General features: G+C 36.4%; 1 protein-coding gene across 3 annotated transcripts in view; it reads left to right on the forward strand.

Annotated features, from left to right (window-relative positions):
• Positions 1-23733, forward strand: part of LOC106880867 (dual specificity protein phosphatase CDC14A) — a 157097-nt gene that overhangs the window by 43629 nt on the left and 89735 nt on the right. For all 3 annotated transcript variants that reach the window (XM_089355214.1, XM_089355213.1, XM_089355215.1), the window contains exon 3: positions 16189-16281. In XM_089355214.1, the coding sequence (XP_089211340.1) occupies positions 16189-16281 (93 nt within the window). The remainder of the gene's footprint in view (positions 1-16188; positions 16282-23733) is intronic.

Consider the following 23733-nt stretch of genomic DNA (forward strand, 5'->3'; position numbering starts at 1 on the left):
AATTTTGAGAACTGTTCCCCACTTACAGGTGTTTCTGAACAAGTCGTCCATATTTGTTTCATTTTCTCCGTTTGTGCATCCGTAGATTTCTACTGAAGCAATAAACAGACAATGAAGGCAAATGAAGCACTCACCAGAAAACTCATTATGCTAAAAATTACATCTAAAAGTCTGGTACACAGAAATATGTTACCAAGATGACTTATCTGGGATCGTGTATTTGGAATCTACATGATATAACACATATTCGTAGACAATTTCATTACAAAATATCCATTTTTCTGAAAGTTATGATCATCCAAAGTCAGTGAGCAGGGGACAGAAATCTGTACTTATGCAAATTTGCCTACAATATCAAGGCCAGAAAAAAGAATGTCACTGTCCAGGGAAAGAGAGATAGCTGCAGAAAGGGAAGCATGCCAACAAACGAACAGACTGTACACTACAAAAGTCAGAGCACCTCAAAGTGATGAACAGATGCACGACTGACAAGCAATAAGATCTCAACTGCAGAATGAAGAGCAGTTGCAACAGCTCAGAGAAGCAACTTCTATGAAGCAGCTTTCAATTATGATCCAGCAGTTCATTATGTTCATTATGACACTAGGGTTTCCATTGGTGCAATGACAACTGAGTGCATACATTGTAAAGCAAAGAAGTAGTCTGGAGAGACACCTGCACTGTGCTGCAGTGGTGGAAAGGTTAAACTCCCTGCATTCCCCTAACCTCTAGAGCCATTGAAGAAACTGTTGTCATCAACTGACCAAAATTCCAAGCACTTCCAAGACAAAATTAGACAGTACAATGTTGCACTACAAATGACATCATTTGGAGCCACAAGAGATATAACTGAGCCAGGATTCATGCAAACTTTCAGGGTCAAAGGTCAGATTTATCATCAGATTGTCTCTCTACTACCTCTGTCAAATGAATCACTAAAATTCCTTCAAATATATTTTATGGGTGATTCTCAACAAGAAGGGTAAGAGAGGCGCAAGAACATTTCTGGCATCAGGATGAATATTGTAGTGTCTCTGCAAAAGACGCTGCATGACAACAACAACCACCTGATCAGGAGCTTCAAGACAACACTTGAAACAATTCCACATGACTCCATGGATTACAAGGTAGTTATTAGATCAGACAAGAAACCATCTGGTCAACATGGATACAGGTTTAATGTGCCAACAGCAAATTAAATACCTGTGCTTCTGGTTGTGCAAGAACATGACAGGCATGACATTGTCCTCCATCTCAGAGACAGCACACTGATAGACACAGTCCAACTACAAATGGAAACTCCCAAAAATACCACATTCACAATTCATTATAGCCTGTTAATAATATTTAATAATATTTTCTAACATAGGTATGAGGCCATTACATCTTGAGAGAAGGTGTGGTTGATTTAATCAATCACACCCTCTATTAATGTTGTATAAAGTGTTGAGCAGGTAGAATTGTTAGTGTGTCAGACAAAATGTTTGACACCATTTCTTCTGGCTCCTCATGTTCTGTGTGTGTGTGTGTGTGTGTGTGTGTGCATGCTTGTATGTATGTGTGTGTGTTTGTCTCTTCCCATCTGTGTGTTGATATTGTTTACAGACTTAAAACCTAAAAAAATTTGACAATATTTAAACATTGTCAATGTTTAAACCAGCAATAAAAATCATTTTTAGTTGTTGGCCAGCAGAATAATACCTTATGAAAAACAAATAAAGCTTACCTGCATGATGAGTGCCTGGCCATAGAGAACTACTTTGAGAATCTTATTTAACCCATGCTAGCATGTAAAAGAAAAAGTAAAAATTATGATGGTGATAATATCCCCCCCTCCCCAATGACAATGAATCATCATCATCATCATCATCATCATCATCACCACTAGTAGTTGTAGTAAACTTCTTGTATACCAGCCTGTTTTAAGGTGTTCATTTTTAAATCAAAATTTCCAGTCATAGAAAATTAGGTTATGTTCCAATCCAATCCAAGAAAATTTGGTTATGTTCCAACACAAGATTTATATTAAAAAAAGTTAATTACTTTACTCTCAATTCTTGATTATTTTTCAAAATTAATCAAAACATTGAAGGAGTATATCTAAGTTGAAATTTAGTCAAGGACAGCTTAAACCATATCATCATCATCATCATTGTTTAACGTCCGCTTTCCGTGCTAGCATGGGTTGGACGAATTGACTGAGGACTGGCGAACCAGATGGCTGCACCAGGCTCCAATCTGATCTAGCAGAGTTTCTACAGCTGGATGTCCTTCCTAATGCCAACCACTCCAAGAGTGTAGTGGGTGCTTTTACGTACCACCAGCACGAGGCCCAGTCACACGGTACTGGCAACGGCCACGCTCAAAATGGTGTTTTTTACGTGTCACCTGCACAGGAGCCAGTCCAGCGGCACTGGCAACGACCTCACTCGAATGATTTTCTAACATGCCAGTGAGGCGATGCTGGTAACGATCATGCCCAAATGGTGCTATTTATGGGCAACTAGCATGGAAGCCAGACAGCTGCTCTGGCAATGATCACACTCAGACAGTGCTGTTAGTGCTCCACTAGCACAGTCATCGAATATGGTTCAATTACGATTTCGATTTCACTTGCCCCAACAGGTCTTCACAAGCAGAGTTTAGTGTCCAATGAAGGAGAGGTTGGGATTGGTGGCAGTCGTCGAATTTGGTTCGATTTCGATTTCAAATTCACTTGCCTCAACAGGTCTTCGCAAGCAGAGTTTACTGTCCAATGAAGTAAAGATACGAATAAGTGAGCTGGCTACACTTCTGGCAGAGGCCACAGATTATGCTCTCACATGGCTTGCTGGGTCTTCTCACGTACTGCATATTTCCAAAGGCTCCGGTCACTGGTCATTGCCCCGGTGAGGCCTAAAATTCGAAGGTCATGCTTCACCACCTCATCCCTGGTCTTCCTGGGTCTACCTCTTCCACAGGTTCCCTCATCCACTAGGGTGTGGCATTTTTCACACAACTATCCTCATCCATTCTTGCCACATGTCCATACCAGCGCAATCGTCTCACTTGCACACCACAACTGATGCTTCTTAGGTCTAACTTTTCTCTCAAGGTACTTACACTCTGTCGAGTATGCACACTGACATTATACATCCATCGGAGCATACTAGCTTCGTTTCTTGCGAGCTTACGCATGCCCTCAGCAGTCACTGCCCATGTTTCACTGCCATGTAGCATGACTGTTCGTACACATGCATCATACAGTCTCCCTTTTACTCTGAGTGAGAGTCCCTTTGTCACCAGCAGAGGTAAGAGCTGTCTAAACTTTGCCCAGGCTATTCTTATTCTAGCAGCTATACTTTCAGTGCACCCTCCCCCGCTACAAACTTGGTCACCTAGTTAGCGGAAGCTATCAACTACTTCTAGTTCTTCACCCTGGAATGTGGCAAAGATTGTTTTCTGCACATTTTCAGTGTTTATTGCTCCTGAGCATCTGCCACATACAAAAAGTATCTTGCTAGTTAGCCTTCCTTTGATATTGCTGCACCTCTTATGTGTCCATAGCTTACACTGGGTACAACTAATGGAGTTTCTACAGATCGAGCAGGGCCATCTACCTGAAGGGGTTTGTGTTTTGTCTACCTTCCTACTTATTGGGACTTTGGTTTTAGCTAGTTTGACTCTAAGGCCCTTCGATTCTAGTCCTTGCTTCTACACCTGAAACTTCTCCTCTAGTTCTGATAGTGACTCAGCAATTAGGGCAAGGTCATCAGCATAGAGGAGCTCCCATGGGCATCCCATCTTGAATTTCTGTGTTATTGCCTGGAGGACAATGATAAATAGGAAGGGGCTGAGGACTGAACCTTAGTGGACCCCTACCTCTACCCGGAATTCTTCACTGTTTTCATTACCAACCCTCACCTTACTGACAGCGTCCCTGTACATGGCTTGTACAGCTCTCACTAACCACTCATCTATCCCTAGTTTCCTCATATAAGGGATCGGGGGACCCTGTCAAAGGCTTTCTCCATGTCAACGAAAGCCAGGTACAGAGGTTTATCTTTGGCCAGGTATTTCTCCTGCAGTTGTCTTACCAGAAATATAGCATCAGTGGTGCTTTTCCTTGGAACGAACCCAAACTGCATCTCATCTAAACTGACTCTCTCCCTAATTAGTTGGGCTATGACCCTCTCCGTGACCTTCATTACCTGGTCCAACAACTTGATACCTCTGTAATTGTTTGTGTCTAAAGCGTCACCTTTACCATTGTAGCAGTTGACTATGGTACTGCTATACCAGTCATTGGGTATGACTCCTTTGTGTATCACCTGATTAACTATACGGGTGACTAGGCTATAGCCAACACTGCCAGATATTTTGAGCATCTCTGCAGTGATTCCTGATGGGCCAGGGGCTTTCCCTGTCTTCATACTCTCAATCACTTTATCTACTAAGGTACTGTCAATTAGAATAGCTGGTCCCTCTGTTGGGTCAACATGTGGCAGACTCTCTTCCTCCCATTCATTCTCTTTATTAAGCAACCTTTCACAGTAATGTCTTCAAACCTCTCTCTTTGCAGTTTTATTTAGTGCAAGTGAGCCATCATCCATGTGGACACATATCTCTCCTACGACATCATGATTTTCTCTCACACACTGTCTTGCAACACAAAATACTTCAAGTCTTTGGTCCTGACGGCGCAGAACATTGGCAAATCTTTTCTTATCTGCTTCCCCTCTGGCTAAATAAACCTGTCTCCTAGCTTTCCTTCTGGCAGTCTCATGCAATTCCCTGCTACCTCTGTTCTTCCAGTCCTTCCAAACCTGTTTCTTTTGTCTAATACCACTGTCAACCACATTGTTTCACCACCACATTACTTTGGGTTGAGAGGGGACTTTGCACCAGCCACAGATCTGGTTGGTGGCTCTCAGCAGGTTGTCCCATAGAAACCTCCAGTTGTCTTCCACATTGTGTGATGCTATATCCCCTTCTATTTCATCAAATGCTTCGAGTAAGACATTTCTAAATCTCTGTCCATTTGCAGGATCTTTAAGCTTCCAGACCCTTCTCCTCCAAGCTGGTCTACTTCTGGGCATCCATTCTCAGTAAATGGAATCAGTAAAATGGTGTATCAGAAGTGAGGATTGTTTCTTGTTTTTACAGTAATGTTGGACCTTTAGAGTTCATGACAAAATGCAATGCAATATTTTAAAAAGTTCTGATCTGAAATTTCATTCTGAGGTTGATCAGTAAAAATAAGCACTAGGAAAATACATTGGGATTTCTTTGATTGACGATATCCTTTTCTTCTGCAAGTTAAGGCATGGCACCAAAGTTAGAAATCATTAGTATTTTTTTCTTGGTTCATTTTCTATCTTCCAATTATTGTTCTTTTATGCTGTTTCTTCATTGTTTTGGACTGAAATCAATAAAACTTAGGTTACTTACCAATAATTATCTTTCACTTGTATATTCAATTTTCATTTTTAGCGTTTCTTGCTTGTTCAAACTAAAAGTATCTTCTTTTATGTTTTTTGGCAAGAAATTTGAAGTTATGTTTGAGTGAAACAGATAAGATTACATTGTCAGAGATATATTTGTCCGCCTATTGTTAAATAGATACTGTGGTAATGAATTAAATATTCACATAGTTGAATATTCCTTCATTGTAATATTGCTATAAGTAATGATATTCTGTGTGGCAGACGTGTTAGTATGATCAAAGAAACAAATATTAAAACATTGATGCTCGTACTCGATGTTCCTGTTGTTATTTTTCTTATTAAGCAAATTTGTTACTTCTATAAAAAGATTGTTTGTTTATCATTATCATTATCATCCTCATCATCCTCATTACCATTTAACATCTGTTTTCCATGCTGGCATCAGTTGGATAGTTTGACAGGAGCTGGTGAGCCAGTGGACTGTGCCATGCTCTGCTGTCTGTTTTAGCATGATTTCTACAGTTAAACGCCCTTTCAAATTTCAAACACCAATCAGTTTACAGAGTGTATTGGGTGTTTTTACAGGCACCAGCACCAACAAGACTGCCAAATAACTTGCAAGACAAGACTCTTTAGCTGAGGTGGGAGAGTAGTGTTGAGGGAAGTAGCTTCATGTCAGGTAATGAGAGGTTAAGGTATGATAGAGGGACAAAATCGGGTGTCGTGTTGTAAAGGAGATACATAGCTACCCCAGTTGGAAGAGAGTGAGAGAAAGAGAAGAGGGTGATGAAGATGTGTCAGGCCCTACCCTCAAGTAACAGGGAAGTGAGTATTAGTGAATTGGTACAAAGGATTGGATGTGGTGAATGGGCAAGTAAGTTCATGAGAGTGAGAGATAGAGAGGAGGGGAACCCAGTGAGTGGTGAACTCAGTTGGAGGGGAGGTATTAGGAAGACAAGTAGTTGGGAAGAGATTTGTCAGAACATTGAGTGCAGGAGCATAGCTGCTTCCTCTATGAGGTTCAACATCTGGAGGCCATCTTTCACCATTTTATCCTGGGTCTCCAACCTCCACAGATTTCATCCACATTTGGTGATTGGTACTTCTTTATGCAACTGTTTTCATCCATATGCATCACATGACCATATGACTATAGTTCTCTCTCTTGTGCTCTATATTTGATGCCTCTTTTACCTAATTTTTCTCTAAACACATTCACACTTTGTTGTACATACACACTGATGCATCCAGCAGAACATGCTAGCTTCATTTCTTTCAACCTTTCACATGTCTGCTGCATTCACAGCCCATGTTTCACTACTGAGGTTGTGAATTTCTTTTTAGTCTTTACATTTCCTCTGCATTCACAGCCCAAGCTTCACAACCAGGTAGCAATGCTGTCCTCCAGGCCATGACAGAAGAATTTAAGACTGGTTGCCCATGGAAACTTCTCTATATTGATAACTTGTTCTTATGGCTGAAAACAAACCTGGAATTAAAGGCCTTTAAAATTAATTAGCAAAAACCAAGTAACTGTGCTTAGTGTAGGGCCTAAGTAGTGGGTTGGACACTGCGAAGGTGATGAGAAGTGTAGAGACAAGTGAATTATGGGTAATGTCATTGACAGAATTACTGTTAGCTCCACCATCATTGTCCTCAACATCATTATCATCATCACTAAATCATTATCCACCATCATCATCATTCATCATTATCCATCATCATCATCATTCATCATTATCACCATCATCATAAACATGGATCATCATCATAAACATGGATCATCATTCATCCTCATTTATCATCTTACAATATCACTATTGCTGTTACTATGATTATCATTACTCCCACCATAACAATTATGATTGTGATAATAATGATGGAGATCATCATTAGCATAACTGTCAACTGATATGTTATACAAGAGTCTACACATATTTGACAGCTCAGCAGAGAAAGAGAATAGTTGTTTTACCATATCATTCCCATGAATATAGGATAAAATTTACATGTAGTAGAGAATTTGGCTTTATGGCAGGCAAAATTTATTTTTTAACCATGCATACTGTTTGTTGAGATGGGATAGGGAAATACCTGTATTTGCTGGCTGCAACTTCACATTTTTTCCAATGTTATCAACATAAATGCTTTACTGATTTTATCAGTATTCTTGGGAAAACTAAGTGTCAAGTCATCTAATTTTCCACATCTATATCTCTCATACTTTGCTTTTAAAACACACACACACAATATTTGTGCAAGTTATATGTTTGCCCATAAATGAAACCCTAACATGAGATTGCATTCATCAGGTATATTCCAATATGGCTGGTTTTGTATGATTTCAGATGATCCTATCATTTATGTAATGCAATGAGCATAATTCAATTGACTGTGTTAACACATATGATACATATAATTAACAATATACCAGCATGATGATCTATCTAATTAATGCAGCATACCAATGAACAGTTATAAGAATCTAAGTATATGACAAGGACATATAGAATCAGAGATGAAGAGTCTAGAATAGATATATATATATATATACACACATACATGCGTACTTCTATATATATATAGACACACATACATAATATATGCACCTGAGATAGAAGTAGATTAAAATAATGAAGTGTATAACATTTATAGTGTGTGTGTGCATGTGTGAATATAGAATGGCACTTGCTGTAATATTTTGTCTCAGAGAAACTTCTCAAAAAGACTAGTGTGTAAAAAAATAGAAAACATGTGTCTCTGTCAGAATGTCATTGGTAGATCATCAGGTTTTGAGCTAATCTGATCTCATGAGTAATGAACACTCCCAACACATTCTGGGGAAAGCCAAAAAATAATCCTTCTTATATGGAAATTAACACTTATTTGCACTTGGTGACAGTTACTAAAAGCATTGTCGTTCTCGTTCTCGCTTGTTCTGTCAACAACTTGTCTGCTTGTTTTGCACCTTCATACACATGTGAAATAAGAGATCCTTTACTTGCAAAATAGGTAAGGATTAGTGATTTGAAGTTTAGTGACATGCAAATACAGAAAAATTAACATAAAATGAGTATGTGTTGTGATAGGTATGTATATATTATTTTGGTTGAATTAGTCTCCTGCTGCACTGAGTTTTGCCAGTGGGTGCATCAAGTCTTCAGGCAATTTATGACTGTAAAAAGGATGGAGTTTGTACCCTGACATAGGGTATGGTGATGGGAAGAAAATATGATAAAGGGGAAAAAAAGAATGTTTTGAGGACAACAAAAAAGAAAATGAAAATAAAAACAGTGGAGTAAGAAAAGAGTAAGAAAAAAAGTAAATGAAGATTGGAGGGTTTGAAATAGGGCAGGTTGGTATTAGAATGGTCAAAGAATGCATTGAATAAATGGAATAGAAAAAATAGCTCAGGTGAAACTCAGACTGACTTAACCAAAATAAATCATCATCATCATTGAATGTCTTCCTTCCATCCTGCATAGGTTGGATGGTTTGACAGGAACTGGCAAGGCAGGAGACTGCACCAAGTAATACTGTCTGTTTTAGCATGATTTCTACAGCTGGATGTCCTTCCTAACACCAACTATTTTACAGAATATACTGGGTACTTTCTATGTGGCACTGGCTGCAGTAAGGTCACTCAGTAACTTGCTGGACAGGACACCTCAAAGGTGGCTTTGTCTGCAATATCTCTTCTTTAACTTTGGTAAACATGTTGACAGCAAGCTGGTGGAATAGGTTTTGACCTCTCTGAGAGGTGTTAAATAATTTATCCCTTGACATGAAGTGGAAAGCATAAAATTCCTTACAAGAAACCTTAGGAGTTTTCTTTTTTAATATTGGGTCAGTCTTGAGAATATAGAAATGGTAGCTGTCCTCTCCTTGAACCAAAGATGATGGGTACTGGAGTGTGTTGTATGATCTGTGAAATTTGTTGATACTTTGAAGAGGCTCATTTTGGTTATGGTGTCATTCACAATGTCATATTGTTGAAATTCCTCCCCGGTTATCAGAAGCAGCTACCTTGTTGCACTCCAGAGGATTAACTCATCACATGAGCTTGCTGCATGTCCATCACATTTGCTCAGCTGTCCCCTGAGTCTGTGCAATGGAGGCTCATGTTTGCATATCTTTAAGTTGGTTCATCCTATTCTTGGCTGTTTCCTAAGTCCATGCAATAGATGCTCTTGTTAACATATGTTCAAGTCAGTTCACCGTCTGTTTGACTGCCTCTTGAGTCTATTTAATGGAGGTATGTGTTTACATATCATCAAGTCTAAGAGGTGGTAACAAAATGTTCTTGGACTAGTTATGTTTAATAAAAAATAACTTATTTACCTAAGTTTTAACATTATCTCCTTCAAAATAGTTACATTGCGCAGCAATACTCTAGCCCCAGTGTTCCTTCCACTTTTGGAACCTATCCTGGAAGTTGTTTCCTGTAAGCGAATCGAGGACTTTCTACAATTTGCTCTGGATCTCGACAACGGTATTAAAACAGCAACCTTTGAGCTGTATTTTCATCTTGGGGAAGGGATGGAAGTCTCCAGGTGCTAAATCTGGTGAATAGGGTGGGTACAGAAGTGATACCATGTTGTTTTTGGCAAGAAACTCATGAGTGAGGAGATCTTGGTGAAGAATCCTATTCCTTGCATTCCACAGGCCCGGTTGCTTTCACCAAATGTCCTCCCTCAAATGCTTCAAAATGTTGCAGTAGAACTCTCAATTGATGGTCTTTTCCTGGGTGACAAATTCTCGATGCACAATGTGACGCTTGTGGCAGGTCTTCCTGATTGCTCATTGTCTTCCAGGGATGTTCTGCTTTTGAAGTACCCATACCACTTGAAACATTGTGTATGATCCATTGCCTTGTCACAATAAGCTTGCCAAAGTATACTCAATGTCTCTCTAGCAAACTTCTCGAGTTCAGTGCAATTGACTAAACACGGACTGGTCCATGACAAAAACACAGACTACAACATACACATAATCAATAAACACAAATTTCACAACTTGCGATGTGACGCAGCAATGTCACTCAGCACACTGCCTCATGAATGCCACTGCTAGCTCTCACTGCACACGCAGCCATATCAGCATGCTACAGAAACTAGTCCGAGAACTTTTTGATACCATCTTTGTATTCCTTCTCTGTTCAAGTGACCTCTGAGATCACTATTGATGCTCTTTGCAAGGGTCTTTTAACTCTTTTGCCTTAATGAAATTCCTTAGGAACAAGACAGTAAAATGATGTAAAAGTGTTATTATTGCAATATTTCAATACTCAGTATCTAGATATCACACGTTTCAGATTGGATTAATAACACTGGCATGCATGCATTCACGAAGACACTCTAAATTTGCAAGACAACTAAGGATTGCGTAATGTCCACATTGAAGGTATGTGAGACATGGGAGGTCAATTGGGAAAGCAATGCTTGTCATTGCCACCAATGGAGGAAAATCTCTCTCTGTATATAAACATACATACAGACATGTATGTTAACATAAAATACACATGCATATATCTTTAATGTACAAAGCATTTTGTCTTCTATTTATTTATTGTAATTTAGATATTGTCATGCCAGACATTAACCACAGGGAGTTGAGTGCTGTTGCATCCATAAACATAAGTAATTTTTCTAGCTATCTACGTGGTTAATTCATTCAATCAACTGTGTGTGTATGTATATATATATTGCAGAACATTAATATTCTATTATTTTAAACTTGTTTCTAGGATTTAAATATCATATGATGTTACTTGTTATTTGTCCATAAAGGTAGTAGTTCTTAAATATACTCAGTCCACTATAAAATTAATAGCAGTCTGTTATTGCTTGTTCTGTATTACTCCAGTTGGCAACAAAAGTTACCAAGTGAGACTGAAATATCTTAGAAGACTACATCCTTGAGATCATGATTACATCATTAGCTGTTCCTCTTCATTTAATGTAAATTGATTTATCATTATTATTTTTTAAAGTTATACTTGTCTTCTGTACTCTTTATCCCATTGCCCTCTTGGTATCTCTCTTATGTTGAGCTACAGTCTATTTTAGATAATTTTTTTCATGTTATTGATTGTAGAGTTCCCTGTCAGTGATCAATATTTAATCCTAGTTTTAATTCATTTACATATCTGGCATCCTCAAAATGGGACTGTAAAATTATATGTTACAGTTGTTTCAATTTTAGTTTGTGTTCACAAATTAAATTTTTGTCAATAAATACAAATTACTTAAACATTGTGATTAATTTTAGAATGGTTAACATCTTTCTTTTGTATTTTGTAATAAAGATTTATATATAGAGATCATATGGGCAGCCAACTATTTAATCTGTACAGTTGTACTTTGATGACTAAACTGGAAATAACAAAAACCTTGTTAAAAATTGTAGTGATTTTAGCATATACTAAATATATTGTTAATCCTGATCCCACTTACTTACTTTTATCAGTTATATAATAACATGAAGCGAGATTGTTGCCAGTGCCCCTGGACTGGCTTGTGTGGGTGGCACATAAAAGACACCATTTCGAGCGTGGCCGTTGCCAGTATCGCCTGACTGGCCTTCGTGCAGGTGACACGTAAAAGCACCTACAACACTCTCTGAGTGGTTGGCGTTAGGAAGGGCATCCAGCTGTAGAAACTCTGCCAAATTTAGATTGGAGCCTGGTGTTGCCATCCGGTTTCACCAGTCCTCAGTCAAATCGTCCAACCCATGCTAGCATGGAAAGCGGACGTTAAACGTTGATGATGATGATGATATGAGGTGTTATCAAAAAGTTCCTGGACTGGTTCTGTAGGACCCCAGACAGTGTCCAAGTCTCACAAACATAGAGCAGGACAGGGTGGACCAGAAACCTAAAAACCTGAACCTTTGTCCTCAGATATTGGCAGTACCAAACACCCTTGTTAAATAAATCCATAACTGCACCAGTTCATGAGTCTTTTTAGGACTTCAGACTCATAGGTAATTCCACTATGAATCTCACTGCCCAGATAAGTAAAGTGGTCAATAACTTTTGACATTATTTTTGTTATCTACATTCCAGTGATGGGGTTTTGTACCCCTGTTACAAACCAGTTTCATACTTACAGGAAGATTTCAAATAATTGGAAATAGAAAAAAAAAAGCAAACAATTTTATTTCTCAAACGCGTGATAATGCTATAAATAGCATGATCTGGATAAATTATCCATATATTGCAGAAAAATACGTTACCAGCCAGCTATGAGACTCGAACTCACATCTCTGTGAGTTGAGATTAAGTGTACTACTCTCTTAGGCCATGGTTGGATTTAAATACAGAAAGTCGGAACAAATACCACATGGTATCCAGTTCAATGTTCTTGCATTTCTGTCAGTCCCTCACTCTAGGATGGTACTTTATTTTTGATCAAACCCGAAAAGATGAAAGATAAAGTTGACCTCAGCAGGATTTAAACTCAGAATGCAGAGAGGCAGAACAAATATTGTGAGGCGTTCATTCTATCAGACACTCAACCAACTCTGTTAGTTCCCTGCCAGTTATTTATGTTTATTCCCTCAAGCCCAAGAAATGTATTAAAAGTTAGTACTTAATTCTGGTTTAATGATCTTAGTGCTGAGCAGTTCCAGGATAAAACACCCGTCTATTGTAACTATTCCCTGGTGATCTAATATCTCTCCATGACATTCATTTAAAATAGGTGAATGATTCAAATGCACAACAAAATGTCTCCAGCCTATTTGAAATAAACAGTTATGACCTAATCCTTTTCTAACCTCAAAAATCCATGGATTTAGTACTTATCTGTAGTTTCTGTGGTGTTTAGCAGATGAGAAATTATAATTTAATTGACTAGGACACTAGTGTATGGCAGACGGCTTTCCCACAACAGGAATTGAGCCTTGTACTGAAGACCAACAAATTGCTATTGGAGAGCACAAAAATGAACTCTATCACCTGCAGTACCTACTTTAATCTTGGTGAATTGTGATATGATGTGAATCACCAAACACGTTACTGGCACTCAAATGATTTAGCTCTCAATATCTTCCAGATCTTTAAGCTGCAATTACAATATGCATTCATTCAGACCCACACCAGCATACCTAAACTTGTACACCAGTGTGGAATGTAGTATTGAGTATATAAGTTCTTGATGTGTCAAGTCCACAACTTAGTTTTGATTACTGTTTGAAACTATTCTAATTTATTTATGCCACCAAGAATTTCACTTGAGCAAGTTTTTAAAATGTTTGAGAGTTGGGAGTTAGTGTAACAATTTAAATCATGTTAATGATTTTACTGTCACTGCCCATTAAGTTAATGATAAATAGTGTTGGTTAATCCTAAATTAGCCCAAGATGAGCAAATCTCTGATGAAAGCACTAGCTTTGAACAGCTTGTGTTTTTTTCCCCCCCCTTTCAATAGAATGTGATTTGAAAAAAGTTTGGCTGATTCTTTTAGCAGGATGAGAGACTGTGTAGAGATACCCTTATTTAATGAGGAATTTGACTCCATGTGCTCTGCTCATAATTCTCTTCTCATCATTGTCCTTGAGGCAATTTTTCAGGAGTTCAAAAATGGTTGTCCTCAAGATAACTAGAATGTAAATTTGCTAGACCTTTCTAAGAGCAGCAAGAAAAGTTGAAGTGTATAAGAATGACTTAGAATTAAAATAAAGATGAACATATCAGAACATATCCTGTAATTTAATAACATAATGATATTGTATCCACCATTTAACTTATAAACTGCTGAAGATCAGAAATTAATTATTGACCACACTATAAGACAAGAGTTGCTTTGAACTTGGACACTTGTATATCTTTTTCTTTTTTTCTTGTTCTGAAATTCTATTTAAAAAAGGAAACAAAAATATAAATGTTTAGCTAGATCACTCATCAAAGCAGAATATAATGCATGTGAATATAGTTTGTGTTATATGGACTTTCATTGTTGTTGTCTTGTGGGACTGTCGTAGTAAAATGTCATTGATATATATATGGCGGACATGACTTTTGTTTATTCATAACGAACATTGGGTGAGTGCGTTCTTTGTATGTAATTGAACAATAAATGTAATAATTAAATTGTATAACTCGTTATGTTATCTCTGCGAGTCAGTCCGAGGGAAACATAACAGTTTGTATTTTAATAAGTTTAATTCATTGGGTGTTAATTAAAAATCTATTTTAAGTGAATTTCTAATACATCTGCTTTGATTTAGTATTTCATGCAATAGAGATTATTGATAAAAGTCTCAACAAGTACATAGGCCTCTGTTAATGTGTTTGCAGCTGTATGTAATGTATGTTTGTTTATATGTCTCAGTGAGTGTTTGTATATGTATATACACTTCTATAATGTATATTTGTACTGTGAATGTATTTGTTAATATAGTCGTATGTATATGCATGCCTCTGTTAATATGTGTGTGTTTCTACAGCTTGACAGACAGACAGACAGATAAAGGTGGAGTGACTGAGTGAATGTGTTATATAGATCTACAGATTATGAGCTCAAATTCGGCAAACAAACACCTAGAGTAATTCCTAAAGATACAGGTGTCCACATTTGACCCATAAGCTAACAATATTCTAAATTTCTATCACCTGCAACATATACAAGAATAAACCAATCCCTCAAATTACACCCCACCTACTTATTTGATAATGTATGGGCTCCTTGTACATGGGAAAATGATAGGATGGTCATGGTTGGAATACATTTGATCACAAGTCTACACATGAACTAACAAAGAAGCTGTTATGTGGTCGTTTGATCTGCTATAAGCAGTAGCCAAACTTGTTTGGATCATGCACTGCTGTCTTAAACAAATGAAAGACATTTTGAATAGTCAAGGTTGAAATACTTTTGATGATATTTTGTTGAACTAGGATTGATCTGAGTTGAACAACATCTATAAATGGATTGTCACTAATTTCAGTGATGAGTATTCATTTATTTGATCAACTCAGCTAACCATTCATTGCATTTGCATGCAAGTGGTTGGCTATTTTATATACACATGCATCCTCCAAGCAGAATCAGCACATGACCACTTATGCAAGGCTGAACCTTTGAGCTACAGGCACAATACAACCAGTGGCCTTCCACACAATTTTTATCTACCCAGTTTCACTCACAAGTTTGGGGTGATCTGAGGCAAAGGTAAAAGACTCTCAAGATACCAAGAAATGGAATTGAACCTTGGACTTCATGATTGCATAACAAACTTAACCCTTCCATCCTGCACCATACACATAAAAATACACATTTATTATTGTTTCTTTCGGTGAAGTAATTTTGTGAAAATGATAGTTAGCCTAAATTCCTTTGTGTATTTAGTTTAATCCTTCTATATTGTATAATTAAATCACAATACAGCTGACCTCTTTTTTTTTTTATCTCTCAAATGTAAAATAAAATAAGTATCAGAACAGAAGCTCGTTTATTTCTCTGTCTTAATTCACCTTGTTTGAAAATAAGTGCAAGATCTGAAAATGTTATCTAAAATATACTATGATTTTATCCAGAAGAAATACATATCTCATCTGCATTAAAACCATGTAAGTGTAGTTAAGCACTAGCTCGAATGAACACCATGGTGGCTCTTTTAAGATATTTAATAATTTTTATGTTAATATTAGCTTGTTGGTTTAGGTGACTGCACACTCCATCCTTTCCTTCCATATTTGTTTGCCTTGTACCAGTCTTACAAAATAGTCTAATATGTTTATTTTACATTTTTGTTTCAGTCTACCAACCTTAGCAGAAAGAAGATAATCCACTACACCAGTTTAGATGGTCGCAAGAGAGTGAACGCTGCTTTTCTTATAGGTTCTTATGCGGTAAGGTTCACCTTTGGTTCTTGGATTGAGAGCATCAGTAAGAGAGGAAAATTATAGAGGAAGGCTGAGGAAAGCTAGCAAGTGAGTGTGTAAGTGTGTGTGTGTGTGTGTGTGTGTGTGTGATAGAGAGAGAGAGAGATATTGTGTGTTTGTTGTTACTATGTTTGAATTGTCCTGATCCTATTTGTACAAATAAGAGAGTGACTGGTGATGGAGAAAGGTTTCTCATAGATGGTCTCTGTAGTTAAATGGGAGCTGACATATTTAATGTAATTAGCAAAAATTGTCTAATTATTTATTAAAGTTACATGCATAGTAAACAGAAAATAAATCATTAGCTTCTATGGTTAATTCTGATCAAGATAGGCAAAAAAAAACAGTTCTTTCCAAAATTCAAATGAATTAAAACTTGACTAAGGCAGCATGAAAAATAGCTGATTAAAGAATTATTTGTCTTATTTATGGCCATGGTGCCCTCCTATATCTTTTAAATGTAATACATTGTCTTATCCTAAATTTAATCACTTAACCCTTTCGTTACTAACCCGGCCGAAAAAGTTTTTGACTCATAAGACTAACGCGGCCGTAGCCGGCCGAGCGTACCCATTGTTATTTAAATGTATATTTGAACCCAAATCTCGTTAGTACATTCGTTAAAACACCTGATTTCACTTTGCAAACAGTTGAGTTATTGTCTCCGACATTGTTTGGCGTGATATTTGAACTCAGTGAATTTTGGAAGATTTTTTTCCACATTTTTTGTGGCGTTAATTTTTTTCAACTTTGAAGATAGAGAGGAGTTTCATGCTATCAAGCAGTGATTCCGAATTTGAAGGTTTTTCAACAGAAGATATGGAGATATCGAAGAAAAGAATGAATGAGCTACAAAAGCACATGGTGAACGATAATGAATCGGATATTTCTGTATCCGAAACTGAAAGCAGCGACGGTGACAGTGAAGATGATTTTACACCAGAAAAAGATTTAAAAAAATATTTTTATTAACAATTTTTCTGAGGAAACAGGGTCTACCCATAGTCTTTCTCAGGAAGCGAAACCTTTAGACTTCTTTTTGATGCTTGTTTGAAATGATTACTGCGGAAACAAATCGTTACGCAGAATGTAAACAAACCGAAAAAAAGATAGCTTGTGGTTTCCTGCAACTGTAGATGAAATACGGGCATTTTTTGCCATAAATATTATTATGGGTATTAGACAGTTACCCAGAAAAACAAATTACTGGAGCGATCAGGAACCTTTTGACGATGAATATATTTCCAGTATTATGAACGAGTACGATTCGTGAAGATGAACCAATATTTACATGTGAAAGACACTAGCAGTACCCCAGAGACAAAAATTATGCAATAGAATTGATTAAGAACCCTTTCTTTAATTATGTTCCAAATATCACATTAATATGTTGATAAATAAAAAAGTTACAGGTGTTTAATGAGACTAGTCTAAATTCATGATTATTTTAGAATTTAATTGAAACTCATGAGGGGTGAATTTTGGTCAGAAATATAGTAACGAAAGGGTTAAACATTTGACTCAGTGAGATTTAGCTGCTAAAATCAACAGAAGTGACCAGTTACAAAATAGATTAACACCTCACCTCATTTCAGCTAATGAGTTTGAATTTATTGAAAGATGTTTTTAAAATTTATTTTTGTTTTTGACAGACATATTTCTGCATGCCTTAATTTAGTTTCTTCTTTGAAAGTAAGTGTAAGGTATTCTGGGAATGTCATCTGAAATAAACTGTGGTTCTATCCAGGTGGAAATTTATATCTCATATTCTTAAACCATGTAACTGGAGTTATGTACTGGCTCATGCGAGCCCCTTGGAGGCTCTTTTAAAATATTCATAAATTTTATTTTAACATCAGCTGGTTAATAGTTGATTTTACAAAATGTCTGTCATTGGTACAAAAAGAGAAAGTGATCAATTATGTGTATGTGTGTGTGAGAGAGATAGAAAGAGAGAAGGATAGATAGGTTGAAAGAGTAAACAAATGAGTGTGAGGCAAAGGAAATGTATGTCAGTAGATGGTAGGAACTGATTAAAGTATCATGGAAAAATAAGAAGAGGAAATATCTACAATAATGTTATGAGGTGGTGACTAAATGATGGAAGAATAAAATTGTTATTCAATGAGAAATATATTAGTTTGCAAGTGCAAGCATGGCACTATCTACAGGCCTGCCTATCATCACAGGTATCATATGTTGAAAAGAGCCATGATGCTCCAAACAATGCTGTCCAGCAGCAGAAAAACAAAACCTGTCAAAGGGCAGTTGTACCCAGCATAAGATGAACACATATCTAGTAACAAGACACAGTGGCATAGAGACACTTGTAAGAGATAATGGACCCCCTAGTTCTACTTAGAACATTCAACTAAAAGACTGAAATCTCCAAATTTTAAACCTCCACTGTCTTGTGGGTTGCCTTGGTTGTTTAACATGAGAAGAAGGAAACTAATATAAAACCTCCACTTGATGATCCTACCAATCATTTTGAGAATTTCTTGTCACTGGAACATAGTAGCTGATACTTAGAAAAAAGTATTTATGTTATACAAGCATTTGTCACTCTAACCTCTACAAAGTATAGATACTTTCAAACACCACACTACATTATGTTTCTCATAACTACAACTATCTAATTCACAGAATTGTATGAAACAAAGAACTGAAGGACCTATATTATCCATTTTTGGCATTCAAAGTCCTTTAGTAATGAGTATGTGGTGAAGTATGCAAACTTGATGATCTGGAAATATACATCCACAAATATGCATACTAGATGACAGGGGATTTATTTTAGTATTGCAATTTTCAATCTTAGTTAAAAGAATTGGGTGGAACACCTTGTGTCTAAGAAGCCTTTGCTCACTGAAATTATTGGGGAGGAGATTATAAAAGATGTACCAAGCATTGGTTGCCTGACAAGCTGGTCAGTTTACTATCATTGATTACTATTCCATTCAGCAAGCATAACATAAGCAAGCAAAGGATACAGCTACAGACGCTCTGCTTGAATGTGTAATCCCTGTTGAATGATGAAAACTTCAGATGGCCTGATTACTATACTGTTCTTGTTGTAGCAGAACTTAACTGCTATCAAACCTGTTACAGAGATATGTCTGTGATAAGAAAGTGGTTATATTGGTGAGTTTTTTTCATGGCTCCAGCACTATAAAGCCTGTTTTGTCATCAAGTCTAAAGAGCCCTTTCAAGATCTGTGTAATTGTTTGAATAAATTACCAATCAACTTACAGATTGTACTGTATGCTTTTTGTAGTAGCAGCACTGTTGGAAATCAGTGTGTAGCTTGCAAAACGAAAAAGAACCTCCACGATGGTTGAAATAGATTTATTGAGAGAATGTAAATAGACTGAGTAACAGAGCAAACACTATTGGGATAGGATTAATGGAGCAGTGGAGATGGTAACCAGAAGAGTAATGTCAGAGACTAGTGTGAAGGAAAAGGGGAGAACCAAAGTGGTAATGGTAATGGTGTGAGTTAAGTATGTGAACCTAGTGTTGGAGGTGAGTCAGTCTACTTCGCATTCCAGTGTAGGTTGGATGATTTGTTAGTGCAAAACAGGTCTTATTGGAATTACACTGGCTTATTGTTGAGCGAGAGTAAGGTCACTGTTTAGGGATGTGGGTTGTAGGGGGAAAATGGAAAGTAATGTCTGCAGGTTAATGAGCAAGAGAATGTATAATGTGTTATTTTGAGTATTTTTGGCAAACTATGTTAAATAATAGAATTATTGAATATTTGGAAAAGTCTTTAGCATTCTAACATTCCAGTTGGTTCCTGAAATTACAATTTGTACATACAAAATAAATTACATATGCTTTATGCTATGATTTCAAATAAGTAATATTATTATTCCTTGTAGTAGTAGTAGTAGTAGTAGTAGAGTGAGAGCTGTTGTTTATGAAAAAAAACAAAAAAACAATATGAGTCCACATTATTTTCATGTATTTGGCAAATACTGGTGACAATGTCAGATATGTGTTGACATATTCTGGTCTCATCAGTGAAGGATAACCTTCATCATAATGAATTCTTGTCTTCCATCTTTAATTGAAAATGAAAATAAAATTAGCTATTCACAAATATTGATTAATATGCTCACTATATTATTTCTATTGAAATAATGCACCATGTATAAAATACAGGAGTTTTCAAAAGTCCCTTTATCTATACTATATATAAAACAGAGATGTGTTTGTAATCGCTTTTCACGTGAAATCGACTTCACCAAATGCTTCCATACTTGTAATGCATGAATAATTTGACCTCGGATAAATCTTAGGCTCTTCATTTGATTTTTTTAATTAAAAATAAATAATATTGCTTTATATTTAAGATTCACTTCTTTAAAAAGGTTCCTCAATGTCAACTTCCGGTATTGACGTAACAACTGCAGAAAGCTTCACTCTCTATTTTGTGTGTTCGTGTGTGTGTTCGTGTGTATGAGAGAGAGAGAGAGAGAGAGTAAATACTACATACACACCGCTCTCTCACTCTGTCTCACACACATACACACGCACACACATACCCCTTGACTCACTCACACTCTTTATCTTACAAACACACACATACATAAATGTATACAAACATATTTACAAAGACACACGTGCGTGTTTGTAAGAGACAGAGTGTGAGTGAGTCAAGGGCTGTGTTGTCATATGCATACATCCAAAGATGTATGTATATTTATGCATGTACGTATACATGACAACAAACCTCTCTCTCTCACTCACACTCTGTCTCTTACAAACACACACATACATAAATGTATACAAACATATTTACAAAGACACACGTGTGTATGCGCGCGCATGTGCGTGGGGGGGTTCCACAATCGCCATTTATTTCAATTACTCTTCTGAAGATATTCACGTAAATCATTTTTTTCATTTAATCCCCATTTTAATTTTCGTAAAAGTTTCCAAGTACCAATGAGGCTTTTTGGCATATCTTCAATTTTCCCCATTCATGAGAGGCGCCCAGCCATCATTCATCTGAGAGTCCATCTACAGAATGTCCTCAAATTTCTATGCAGCATATTTTGCTTTTTTTTCTTCAAGTATATAAGCAACAATTTCATTCCCGAGCAACGCCGGGTGCCTCTGCTTGTCATTAATATAAATTGGTTAACAACCAAAGTTAGAGGAAGCTAAGTCAGGTTCTTAATATGTTTCTTTTTTCTCTCTCTCTTTCTTTCCCCCTCTCTCTCTCACATCCCTACCTCCTTACCCCAGCCGTACTCACCTCACTATTACATTCAGTAACCTGAGGTAATTGAATTAGGTATTGTTGGACATTTGAACAGGATTACCATTATATTGTGTCACTGTTTTGAACAATGAATATCTCTTGTGTTTTCATAACAATATTTTTCTAAATTGTATATATCAAAAGACATTCACAGCAAAATATCAAAAACAGTATTAAAAATGTATATAAAGACATTGTAACTAAATAAAACATAAATATTCATACATCATTTAAACGCTAAAGGAATTTGTGAATCATCTGGTGTCTCTTAACACTAATTTGTCTTTCACTCAGAGGTAAATTATTCTAAATAATATATCCACTCTTTGCATTTTGTTGTGCCTTCTGGGTCAAATATGTTGTTTTATATTGTCTCAATTCTGTTAGCTGTGAGGAATGGTACCAAAAACTTATTCAAAAAAAAGTACTGTCATAAAACTGCAACAGTCCAAGAGACCTCACAGAGACTTTTGGAGATTTAGCAAATCTTTACTTTATTTTAGTTTTTGTTATATTAATTTAGTATGATTTAATAGTTAGATTAAACTCTTTTCTGAGGTTTTAATCTAGTCAAAAAGGAAATAGGTACAAACAGGCTGAAGAACTCTTAAGAAAATATTTAGGTTTATGTATTTGCATGAACCAATAAGAAAAAAAAATGTAAAAAAAAATGTAAAAAAAAATGTAAAAAAAAAACAACATTTTCTTGAGAGTTTATTTCTGAAATAAATGTCATTGAATTGGTATTTTAGTGCAACTGACAAGCTTCTAAAGACACTTTTTAATGCTAAATGATATGTAGCAAAAAGTAATGAGATTGATAAGTTGTGTCTATATTTAACACACAAGTGAAATCAAAGATGGCCTATATCTAACAGGAATCTGTTTGCACTATGTATCTTTTTATTTTTTATTTGTTTCATTGCTTGTGTCATGCCAGATACTACTTCAAAGGGTTTATTTTATATAAAGTGATCCAACTACTTATTTTTTTTAAAGTCTTGTACTTACTCCCTCAGTTGCTTTTGCCAAACTGCTTGTATGTATTTCTTTTCCTTGCTGTTGCTTAGCAGGTGCTGTATGAGAGAGAGAGTATATGCATTCAAAGGCTGTCTGCCCTGATCTCATATGTATGTGTGTATGTCTGTATGTACATCTTAGCTGCACCCCCATTACACGAGAAAAGCCATTGCCAAAAAGACTTACTGAAATTATTCATTATTGATGCCCTTATATGACTTTTAAGCCCAGCCAAAGTTTTACACATTTTATTACATACTGCACAGCTGTGCTGGCTGGCAGGAGAAACAGGTGCCACTGTGTGTATTCTCTTAACATATCTTTTCACACCTCCAACTGAGAGGTACACCTTCCACATTTGATAAAAAAGAATGTTGTATAAAAAATATAACCCATCCCCTTGTTATCTACACAAAGAAAATTGGTAGAATATTCCATCAAAACTTCTTTCAGGCCAGATTTTGTTGTTAGGGACAGATAAGAAAAAGTATGAATTGTTACAGAGGTCAGCTGTCCTGATGATGTGAATATCTATTTGAAAATCAAAGAGAAAGAAGATAACTATGAAGAATTGCTTCCAAAAATCCAGCTGCTATACTCAGATTATAAATTCATATTTATGCCAATAATAATTAGTACACTTAGTTTTGTCAGTAAATTACCTAAGTGACAATCTGAGTAATCTAGGATCTTCAGAAAAAGAAATCAACCAGCTAATTCATACATTACAATTACATTCTGTAAGTGGAACAGTAAAAATATGCAAGACTTTTCTCAAATTTGAAATGTGAATTTGTTTTTGTTATCAACATTCCAGTGATGGAAATTTGTATGTTTGTTAGAAATTGGGAAGATTTCAAATAACTAAAAATAGAAAAGAACATACATGCATACACACTCACACACATATACATATATAAGATGGACTTCTACATAGTTTCTGTTGACTAAATTCAACACACAAGGCATTGAATGGGGTGTAGAAGATGCCATGAAGTATGAGTTATTTTTGGTAGATATGGTGACAATCCTGGCATGTTACAAATGTCTGAGACCAAAACATAATTCAAATTAATTAAAAAAGAATTTGGAACTCATTACAGTAAATGGTAGCCCTCACTTAACTA

Source organism: Octopus bimaculoides, chromosome 7 (genome assembly GCF_046866305.1).
Source record: "Octopus bimaculoides isolate indiv1 chromosome 7, ASM4686630v1, whole genome shotgun sequence".
In the NCBI taxonomy this organism is placed as follows: Eukaryota; Metazoa; Mollusca; class Cephalopoda; order Octopoda; family Octopodidae; genus Octopus; species Octopus bimaculoides.